At 34.9% G+C, this 11,817-nt stretch overlaps 1 protein-coding gene across 2 annotated transcripts in view; it reads left to right on the forward strand.

Annotated features, from left to right (window-relative positions):
* The window catches only part of LOC134848482 (long-chain fatty acid transport protein 1-like), a 348,156-nt gene extending 339,692 nt beyond the window's left edge, over positions 1-8,464 (forward strand). For both annotated transcript variants that reach the window (XM_063865959.1, XM_063865958.1), the window contains exons 10-14: positions 740-878; positions 2,051-2,166; positions 2,450-2,602; positions 3,148-3,401; positions 6,760-8,464. In XM_063865959.1, coding sequence (XP_063722029.1) covers positions 740-878; positions 2,051-2,166; positions 2,450-2,602; positions 3,148-3,401; positions 6,760-6,923 — 826 coding nt within the window. In that variant the 3' untranslated portion in view covers positions 6,924-8,464. The remainder of the gene's footprint in view (positions 1-739; positions 879-2,050; positions 2,167-2,449; positions 2,603-3,147; positions 3,402-6,759) is intronic.
* Positions 8,465-11,817: the final 3,353 nt, after the last annotated feature.

Raw genomic sequence — 11,817 nt, forward strand, 5'->3', positions numbered from 1 at the left:
AAATTAAAAGTTTGTTTTTCTTTACCTCTAAAGGATCCTTGCATTGTTTTGCTGTAACTACAAGAAGACAAGACTGAAAGATATCAATCAAAAATATCAGAAAAATAAGTCAAGTCAAGACATTACCTATTTTATGGCAAAATTTTGGTTCTTATTAATATCTTGAGTTATCCCAGTTGGAGATAAAGGTATCTGGATTTTTTGTTCTAATTTTTTTGGCCCGGATAAATGTAAATGAGCACAGTGCCATCCTTCGATTATCAGGACAGCTAATTAGGGGCTCGAAATAGAGGCAGTAGCAATTAATCAAGGCTTGGCTATTGTGAACGGTTTTCATCAAGTCTTTGTTATTTGCACCTTTTATTTTAAAACCTTGTCTCATACTCAATGTCCAAAGTTATTCTTGGTCCTAGAAAGCGTAATATGGTCTTCTTCAGAAGCGTAAGAAGATCAGGCTCTTTTTCCAAACCCCCCCCCCCCCCCCCCCCCCCCCCACCTCACACGACCATCAATTTTATGGTGTTACGAGTGATTTTACAAGGTTAACGATGAACACCAAATATGTTTGGCAGAGCCTTATTAGTCCGCATGTCAATTTTCATAAGGATCGGACAATGTGAGCAATAACTTTACAAGTATAAAATTGCAGGTGGGGGAAGGAAAAAGAGCCGAAGATCAGTTGAGTTAGTTCATAAAAAAAATAATAATTCATGTGCAAGTAGGGATGTTGTGTGTTTAGATTTGGGATTGGGAAGGTGGGCGAGTTCTATGGTGCTACTGAAGGCAACTGCAGTGTGATGAACACAGACAACAAAGTGGGTGCAGTCGGTTTCATGACTCAAATCATACCAGCTCTCTACCCCATCATGCTCATCAAGGTACACTTCATTAAATTTTGACCACTAACCAGAATCACAGAAATTGGAAAAATCATAGAATGGCGAAGACATCTTTATGTTGCTAATATCAATTGTTTGAGAGTCGATGAACATAGTGAAAACTCTTGTATAGGTCGTGATGATTTCAGGAAAAAGTGTGAAAGTTTGTATGTTTTTTTTTAGGAAAAAGTCAAGTTTGTTCAGGCTCAAATTTACTTTTTCGTGGCTTGACTTTTGATTTTTTTCCTAAGTTCAGTTCATATACTTTGTTAAAAGCAAAGCAAAATTGACTATCGAAGAGCAAAAGTGTAAAGGTCACGAAAAATTATCGAATTCTAATTTCGAAAGTGGATTTTAATCTTCAGATTTCCCAGCGGAATAAAAAATTAACTATTCATCCAGTTTTTTTCTAATTCAGTTAATTTTGCCGTTAAAGTTTCAATCATAATTTTGTTTTGAAATTCTGAGAGCGTTAAGCTATAATATTTTTTTGACTTCGAAATTCGAATGTTGAAGTTTTTTTGAAAAAAAAAACAAGTCTGTTTTTTTTCAGCTTCATTGCGTTCACTGTCTCTTCCAGCTGTCTGTTGATTATGTTCTTAACATTTTCTCCAATTGTGAAGAAATATAGCGACGAGAGAAATCAATTTTTCTTCTCTTTTTCAGTTATCTTTACAAAAAATACTGGAAAAAATGTTTTCGCTTTTTGGGTTTGTGGGAAGGGAGAGGGAGTGAGAGGCGTTAACTTCATCTTAGCTCACTCAGTTCAAAATGTCGATTTACTGAGTACATCGTATGCTGTTAACGAAGAATGAGTTTCGATCCGAAAAGGCTTTTAGCTGTGAACAGCGAACATTTAACGCTGTTATTGTCGATACTTGAAGTTTTCTAATACCGCTCCATTCATGACTGAAAGTGTTTAATATGATTTAACACTCGAAATCACCCGCAGTTTTTTAATGTAAATAAACTGAAATTGCGTAACAAAAAAAAACCGGGGGCGCTAAGTTTTTCCTACTCAAATTGATGGTCGAGTTATAACCGACATATTTTCATCAGAATTTTGATTCAGATCGCCGAGTTGTTAGATTTACTGTGCATAATTTTATGACACACGGTTATGATTTTTTTCTTTTATCATATTTGGAAATTTTAAATTTTTTCTTCACTAGGTGAACCCTGACAGTGGGGAGATCCAAAGAGACAGCAATGGACTCTGCATACAGTGCGAAGCCTACGAGATCGGACACCTCGTCGGCAAAATCCAGGAGTCAGATCCAGGAAGAAGGTCTGAGTTGTTGCTTTAAATGAATATTCAACCGATTCAAAAAAGTTTATCGTTCTTGAGACTAGTTGAACTGAATTGTTACGAAAGCACGAGAATTGTTACGAAATTTACTCACGGAACCAACTTATTTACGGAACCATTAATTTGTTTAGTTATATCCAGGTTTTAGACGGGTTTCATTTAAATTAACTCAAGGAAAGGCATCAGTTTTGAAATGGTAATAATGTTTGTAGGGCTTCGCCTTAGTGCAACTAGTGTTAATATTTGAGAACTTGGTTGTTAGGTTTGACGGATACTTGGACAGAGCAGCTTCGGAGAAGAAGATAGTGAGGAATGTGTTGAGGAAGGGAGACAGTGCATTCCTCTCGGGCGATCTGCTGGAGAGAGACGAGAATGGATATCTCTACTTCAGGGACAGAACAGGAGACACCTTCAGGTTAATAACTATATTTTTAACAGTCGATGAACGACTCTAAAGTAGGTCGCGATTATTTGTTTTTTCGTTTTTTTTTTCAGGAAAATTTGTTCATGCTCAAATTTACTGTTTCGCGGTTTGATGTTAAAAGAAAGGCAAACTTTACTATCGAACAGCAATTGTAAAGGTCACGAAAAACTTGATCGAATAGCAGAATTTAATATTCGAATTTCCCAGCAACATGGAAATTTTACCTATTGACCCAGTTTTCTCAATCATTTCATTTGGTTTGTGTTAATTGAGTTCTTTTCGAATAGTTGGTTTTTCTGAAATATCTTTTTGTTTCTTTTTTGTACATTTGCACTTTTCCAACTGTCAGTCGGCAAGGTTATTTCTATTTACTAGCAAAAGCTCTCGTATTCTGCCTCTGATTTTTTTTATCAGCCTGTATGTAGTTTTCTTGCAATATGCATTTTTCTGAAGTTAATTTTTCGATACTTGAAAGAAGTAAAAGTAGTTGCTACCATTCAGTGCACATCTTGAACGAAGAAAGTGTTTTTGTTAAGATGGAAGGGAGAAAACGTTTCGACAACTGAAGTAGAGGCTGTACTGATGCCGCTGTTCGGAAACTCGGACGTCGTGGTGTTCGGAGTACAAGTCCCTGGATTCGAGGGCACAGCAGGAATGGCGGCCATTGCAGTGGATTTACCCAGTAGTCAGGAGTTTAGGCAACTCTACGCTGAGATGCGAGTAGCTCTACCGGCCTATGCGATGCCCATCTTCATACGTATTATGTCCTCAGCACATGCACATAGCACTGGTTGGTATCTTTTTTCTGTAAACAAACTAGACAGTTTAACAAGAGTTACCAGTTGCTGTACAGAAGGTTTTAACCATAGATATCCGTCGAAAAATAACAATAAAACGATATATCTTTTTATATGTTTTATGTGCGTGGTATAGAGACAGGACCTAAAAGCTTACGATATATCTTTTTTTTTGTTTTGTGTGCGTGGTGTAGAGACAGGACCTAAAAGCTTATTAGAACATCTGATTGCCCTCTTTCAAACTTAAACTGGTAAAAATGACACTTTAATTGCAAGAATTTCCATAGCAGTTAAGCACCGGATGTAAACTGAGTTCTTACACATGCCAGCTAGCGAGCGCAGTGTTATATTACGAATCCATTTTTTCCAACCCAAGTCGCTTATTTGGTGGCACTTACTCTGCATAGTTTTGGGAACTAAATTGAATATCTAGTTGTTGTTGTTTTTTGGTGGCGTGTTTAACAATTATCAGGCGACCATAGTGCGGATGCGACCAGATTTTGACACATCAAGGTATTTATCAAGATTTTTTTTTCCTGATTTCATTTTTTTGAGCTATTTTTGCTGTTTTCTTGTGTTTGCGAATTGCATCTTAGTCTCTGTGTAGTTTTTGTTATCCTTGCAAAGCCCAAATGTACTGCAAGGGCAGAGTTCCCTGGCTTTAAGATTCGATGAACGCCCCCGAAAGTGTTCGCCTCACGTCATACGCAGATGATTTCACCCATTCGCCCGAAGCCTGGACGTTGAGGCAATATCGCGACATCGCTCACTAAATGTTATGAAAATTACGCATTTCGTATCAAAACAATCTATGATTAAAAATATTAGAACAGGTAGATCCAGTATTTGCTGGACCACTAATTCACTTCCAATTTAACGTGGAGCATATACGAGGACTGAGACTCCTAGTCAACTGATCGGATTTTCGAATCCGGAAACTTCAAATAGTTTTTTTTATCGAATTTTTGCTGCATGACATTGACAAATTGATAGAAACTGTAGCTGCTTTATTAATGGCTATTGTTTGTAAAATTACAAACCGTCGTGGAGCAGATGTGAGAACATGATACTCCTAGTAACAGCAAAGTTTGTTTTCAAGGTGTATTTTTAATCTTTTTCTTATTTCACTTTGTTTTTGCGTGTTAAGAGCTCTTTTTTGCATTTTCCTAGCTTGTGTTTGCAAAGCGCAGCTTTGTCTCTGTGCAAATACGTACCTCGCCCACATAGACTACCAAGCTTCCCCACTTTGCCCCAACTGTCTCTGGGCACCCCACACTAGTTGCCATGTTTTTAACTGCCCCAGAAATCCCTCCCCTTTTACTCCTGCAGACCTGTGGCTGAGGCCGGTTGAAGTTGCAAAATTCCTTAGCCTGGAGACGGACGAGGAGAACGCGCCCAACATGGACTCAAGAAAGGAAAAAAATAGATTAACGTAGTTAAGACTTTTATATAGGCCGTGATGATTTGCTTTCAGGAAATTTCTTCAGGCTCAAATTTGATTTTTTTGGCGTTAGACTTGATTTTTTTTTAAATTCAGCTCATTATTTTGTTGAAAGAAAGGCAAGCTCCACCAGCGAACAGCAAAGGTGTGCATTAACTAGTTTTGAAAGTGGGTCGCAGCGGAATAAAATGTTTAGCTATTGATCCAGTTTGCTCAATGCTTTTTTAATCAAAAAATTGTCAATCACTGTTGTATAAATTCAAAGAGCTTTAAGGCCATATAATTTTAAGAGTCGATAAGCGTAGATCAGACTCTTATATTTGTCGTGATGATTTGGTTTTTTTTAAAGAAAAGCCTTGAAATTTGTTCTGACTGAAATGTACTTTTTGATGTTCGACTTCTACGTGATCGACTTCTATTTTCGGAGGAGGAATTTCATTTTCAGATTTCTAACTTGATCGACTTTTAGTTTCGGTGGTGGAATTTAATTTTCAAATTTTTCTTAAAATTTTAGTTATTAATCCAGTTTTCTCAAATTGTTTTAATTTTATTAAGAGTAATGAACGTAGTGAGGAGGACTCTTATATAGGTCTTGCTGATCAAAATGTGTCAATCAAAAAGTGTTCTAGAAGTTCAAAAAGTTTTAAGGCCATTTAATTTTTTTCTTGAATTTCGAAAGTTGATTTTCGAAGGTCTTAGGAAGTTGAAATACGAAAGTTGATTTTCGAAAGTTGAAATATAGAAGGTCTTTTGGGTTTCAAAAAGAATCAACGTGAAATTTGATATGGTCTTTTCCCGAAAATTGAATTGTTTTTGAAAATCGTGATGTGATATTTTTTTGTCCAAAAACCGAAAGTTTTTTCGAGTGCTTTAGTACATGGACACTTTTCCAACTCTCTGTAGGCTATGTTTTCCTGATGGACTCGTCGTTCCCCTTTTTCGGCATTTTGAACTTGTTGTTTTGAGAAGTATTCTCAAGATTTGGCCAGAAAACAACGTTGTAGTTTTTGAGCAAGTTTTGGTCCCATTTCTTCGGGCTTCAAGGGTGGCTGTGTAAAAATATCGTTCTATTTACTTTTTATCATAAAACATCTGTAGAAGTAAGGTAAATTTTGAAACAGTTCATGAGTTTGTTATCGATTCCCTCAATGAGAGAGGTTTTGAGTGAACTGAAATTAGTTTCAATTACGATTTCTGGCTGAAATACAAAACCCAGGCTTGTACCTTACGTTTTTTTTTTCGTTTATCCTAACCGTTTTGAAAGATCAATCTAAATAATAGTAGGCCAACCTTAGTACTTCAAAGTTAGTTTTGTCTGATGGATTCACATTAATTACACTAGCAAGCTTGCGAGTGTTAGTGTATTTAACCTAATTTGCAAATTAAAGTGGTCATTGAAAGTGTTCACTTAAACGGAAATGTCACTGTAGCATTAGAAATTGCATAGCATCTGTTCTCTGCTTTATTTGTGGCTAGTGTTTGTTAGCAATTTAGCGTCTGAGGCTGAGTAGTTAGTGCGTGAGACTCATAATCTCTAGGACGCAGTAGGTCGTAGGCTCGAATCCGAGACGTAGTTGTTGTTTTACTAATTCGAGGCTTCGTCTCTTTAATGATATCAATTGTCGCAAAACATTATTAACTAAGTTTCAGAATTAATACATGCTTGGGGAGGGAATTCTATGGTAGGTCACTTAGGGAGGGGGGGGGGAATTGTACGGTTGATCGAAAAATTCGAAGTCTTTTTTTTTCGACTTAATTATTTCGACTGCATTGTATTGCAAGGGATATGAAGCTCCGGTGAAGTCTTCGGGTTTAAATATGACGTCACTGCAAATAACAAATCACGCAAAACTGACATTTTGTAGTAATTATAATTGATACAAATGACTTCTAATTTCAAGATGCTTTAGGTACATTTAAACTGAAGAAGTTTGATCTACAAAGAGAGGGCTACAACCCCAGTCAGGTCAATGACCCTTTGTTCCTGATTGACAACCAGAACAAGACATATGCGCCCCTGGACGCTCTGACATACAAACAATCCGGACTCATAGATGGCTCTATCCGCATTTGAAAGGGTTCAGGATGAGCTGTTAATTTTACTACGAAAAAACAATGTCTCAGTCTCACAATGTTTCACGAATTACATTTAAACGCAATGAAAGAAGATTATCACAAATTTGATATGCGATAACGAATTGAAACAAAACTTCACAGCCTTCTAAATAGCTGAAAATTATATTTGAACTTGTTAAAAATTGTAGTTGGAATGTTTCTCTTTGATGTTTGGAAGACTAAAACATTGCCCATGTGTTCAGTTGTCATTGTTTTTGCGAAGTTAAAACATAGACAAATAGTTTTTGCATGGTTTGGAATCTAAATTTTTCTATGTTTCGCAGCTAGGAAAAAAACATCAATTTACGGCAACAAAATACTTGGGTACTGCTGTGATGTGTACCAATAATATCGCTTGTGATTTATTGTTAGCGCATTTCTCTCGCATTGTATGTGATGTAGTTTCCCAATTGCAAGTTTCTCAGACCACAAGTTTAGTAGGTCCAGTTAGTTGATAACAATGAAAATAAAATATCTTCCTCGTGAAATTTCAAAGATGTGGTTTTATTTTAGGCGTGAATGATCAGACCAAATTGTGATGTAATTTTTGAATTATGTAATTTTGAAATTAGCGTTTTTTTACCTAAAATTGGCTGTAAAATCTTCCAAATATCTCCTCGATTTTTCAATCAACGTGGTGAAAACATCCTCATAGTTTTTGATATGATATCAAACTAAATATACGAGAATCATTTTATCCTTAGATGTATGTGTTCGTGTCAATTAATTTCATTTTAAATATTACTGAACGAAATGAAATCCTGAATTTCTATTCACTGCGGCTTCGCTTCTGTAATTTTTGAAAATCAACAAATACGATCCTTTTAAGGATTTGATTTTCTCCCAAAAGCATACCTAAGAAAAATTCCTGCAATTTTGTCGACAATATTTGTAAAAGAACTTGATTCAGTTTTGTGTAAAAGTTCAGGATGTTTTTTTATTCAGGGTAATATGGAACCATTGCAAAATCTTTTCATCGATTTCATGATTGTGTTGTGATGACAAAATTGAAAGTACAAAATTGAAAGTATTTTAGTAGTTCATAATAGTACCGTATCTTCCGTGCTTGTTTGAAATTCTCCGTCTGATAATCTGTCGATAATACTAATCTATTCTATCCAAATCCAAATATGCAATTTGAAAAATAAGCTAATCAGTTGTTGTTACTAATTAAGGTAATATTAATGTGTATTAATCTACGCAACGGGGATGTAGTATCTGGTCTCTATTGCACTGTCTTAATTTCATCATAGCCCATTCCTATCTCGCTATAAATGTCACTGGTATGTTTAATTGTTGTCCAAAACAACCTTCAAACAGTCTGCAGCTACAAAATGGATATGTTCAGACTAAATTTGCCAATGTATTTGATTTCAATCAATTAGATTCAAGCGTTTTAGATAGTATGAGTACAAAATATGCTTTCTGTTGTTTAAACACTCTTGTTTTAATCTCACCTAGAAAAGTTTTTGGTAAAGTACTAAGATCGATGAAAAGTTTTTTTAAGAAACAAACCATTGATCAAATTCGGATTCGTTTTGGCTGCGAACTAATTCATGAAATGCAAAAAGTTTTAGTTCAATTAAAAGTCTTAATAACCAAAAAAGAGTGTTGACTTAAGATTACCATACTGATGTTTATCTGAAACTGTTTATGTAATTCAATCCATACAAGTTGCTTCTTAAAATAAATAAACTACATTTCATTCGATATTCGCCTACTGTTCATTCTCCTACGGGATATATTTTCGAAGTTCGTTCTCGCTCTCATTCTGCATTGTTGCTCTCCTTTTAGTCGGTGTCGAAAAAAAAATTAAAATTCAACCCTCTTGCTGCTAATTTGTACAATAAAATATTATCAAAACGATTTTTTGCGCAACTAACATAAGGTCCATTTTATATAGTCCTGTGATTAATCGATTGTGAATGACCTTAAGTTTTTACACTCATTTTAAATTCCGGAAGTTCCAAGTGTAAATGAATGAAATTCATTTTGTTTTTGATCAGCAATTTTTTTCAAGTTAATGTTTTTATTTCGGTTTGAATTGTGATTTCTATTTAGTGGAATTTCACTTAAACCTCATTTGCTAATGAACGGCAAGTTACGCTCTTCAATAACTAAAAGGAATTGGAGTGAAAATGGAGCTTGATCTTAAGCTTTAAAGTTCTCAACAAAAAATACCTTAACATAGTTTCTTTGTGAGCACACTTACACATGTGAGCGTAGTCTATTTGCCATTTGACTTTTTTCAGCGCGAAAATTTTTAAAGATTTATGAAATACATTGTGCTGAAGAGAATTAAACGCGTTTTTGTAGCCTTTCTTATTATGTTTAATGCGTAAGAGCGACTCATTTGAGTTTGGCGAATTAATCTCATTCCAGAGAGTTGAAAAATATATACAAAATGGTATTTAAGCAAGGTAATTGGTTACAATAATTCCAGGCTAGATTCAAATAATGACTAGGCTCCCCACTTATATAATTCAGTACTTGTTCTTAAGAGCCGGTGATTGTATTTCAGACTCTTATACAGGTCGCGATTACTTTCTGAAGTCAATTATTTACTTTTTGCGGTTTGAATTTTGATTTCTTTTAAAGCTCAGTTCATTTCCTTTGTTAAAATGGAGGCGAAGTCCACTATCAAACAGCCAAAGCGTTATGGTCACGAAAAAAGTGAGTTTCAGATTTTCCAGCGAAAAAAAAAAACCTATCAGTCCAGTTTTTTTTTAGTTTCAATTATTTTTAGCAAAGTGTCAATCGTAACAAGCTCTTGAAAGTCAAAAGGCTTTAAGGCTATCTATTTTTTCGAAGTTTAAAATTTGAGTTTTTTTGAAAAAAAAATAAGTCATTTTATTTTGTTTTCTAGTCGTTATTGACTCTTTTTCAGCTGTATGTTGGCTGTTTTTGAATAACCGATGAACGTAGCTCAGACTCTTATGCAGATTGTGATATTTTTTTCGAGGTTTAACTTTTGTTTTCTTTTATGTTCAGCGCACTTCCTTTGTTAAAAGCGCAGTCTATTTGCAAACGCCACTATCGAGGGAAACGCTACTTGTTAAAAATAGGCAAACTCCACCGTTTCTACCGTTCAATGACTCTTTTCCAACTGTTTGTTGGCTATGTTTTGTTAATAGTCGATGTATGTAGTTCAGACTCTAAGACAGATCGTGATGATTTCATCTTTTTTTAAATGAAAAGTCATCAAATTTGTTCAGGCTCAAACTACTTTGAGAGGTTTGACTTCTAATTTTTTTGTTCAGATCATTCCCCTTGTTAAAAGGAAGGCAAACGCTACTATCGAACAGCGATTATTCCATTTGTTGAAAGGAAGGCAACCGCCACTATCGAACAGCGACTATTTAAAGATCATTAATGACATTATCATTTTCTAAGTTTGGAGTTTATTTATCAGCTGTACTTCGAAATAAAAATTTTAACTATCGATCCAGTTTTCTCTAATTGTGTTAACATTATAAAAAAAAGGAACAGTCAATTATTGTTTTAGAAATTAAAAAGAATCTTTTTTTCTTGGAATTTCAAAAAAAAAAAATTTTTTAATAAAAACAAATCATTTTTTTCTTACTTTTTTCTATTGTCAGTTGGCTAGGTTTAACTGGTTTTTAAGTGCTGTCGGAGCATTTGAGACAATGTTCCAAATGCCTTTCGACTTTGTTTTGAATTTCCTTTTAATTTTTTTCGATCTTTGAGTTTATCGTGGGTTATGTTCATCAATTAGAGCAACTTAAGGCTAAGCAAAAAAAATAACATAGCCTTAGCATCCAAAATCACATGTGTTTTCGACTGCACAGCTATATCTCTGTAGCTGCGATTAACACAAAGGTTAAAAAAAAACGCTTTGATCGGCTTTGAAACAGCTACTAAAAACTTCTGGTTTCAAGTGATAACCATAAACGTTATGCGGCCGCTTTTGCCAATAATACTTTATGCTGTGGTAATCTATGCAGTGTTCATACTCACTAAGATCTTCCAGCACAGTTGGAAATTCCGCAAATTACATGTTTTGAAGTAAACAAAACGGGCAAAGGTCAAAATTTTGCTATTAGTAGGTGCCAACAAATAAGGATCTTGTCTCACGCGTTTGTACACCGGCAGACACTTTCGCATTGAAACTTTTGATTGGAGTTTTGGTTATTTATTGAATTAAAAGCAGAAGTTGTGCAACGAAGAATTGATTTAAGTTTATTTTTTTAATATTCTAGTAGGCAATACAAAATTCAATTACATTGTACAAATTCATAGAACTAAATGAATGAAGTCCAATAATTACAACCTACCTAGGAGCATCAACAGGCCAAAGAACCTCAAACTATGTCCTTAAATAACTTTATAAACATAAAATCAGGATAATTTAATCAAAGCAAAAACATACATCATTAACTGGAATCGCAATTTTACTAAAACTTAATTTATTTTCAGAAAACAAAATATGTTTTCGTCACGGTTTTTGGGACAGCCCCGTTCTGCAATGGGGCCTCTCAGTAGTCATACTTCAGAGTCTAAGTACCCTCTAGAAATATCAGAATGACTTTCGAGTGCTCAATTAGGGCCCCACTATGAATTAGTGGTAAGTTCCACACCCTTTGAGCACTGAACGACAACCTTCACAAACCAAAGACCGTCCTTAAACTTTTTTAGTAATCACCCCACGACAATATTAACCAGCTCATCATTATCAATGATGTAACTATTTAGCACATCATGAACAAACTTTTTAAAGTCATGTTTATTATTAATTACGCCTAATTTCTCAAAAATAGAAAAACTATGAAATAAGTTGAAAGCTGTAAACAGTCTGCGTCTTATCATTAGTTTCACACCTGTACCACCGGCTT

The sequence above is a fragment of the Symsagittifera roscoffensis genome, chromosome 6 (genome assembly GCF_963678635.1).
Source record: "Symsagittifera roscoffensis chromosome 6, txSymRosc1.1, whole genome shotgun sequence".
In the NCBI taxonomy this organism is placed as follows: Eukaryota; Metazoa; Xenacoelomorpha; order Acoela; family Convolutidae; genus Symsagittifera; species Symsagittifera roscoffensis.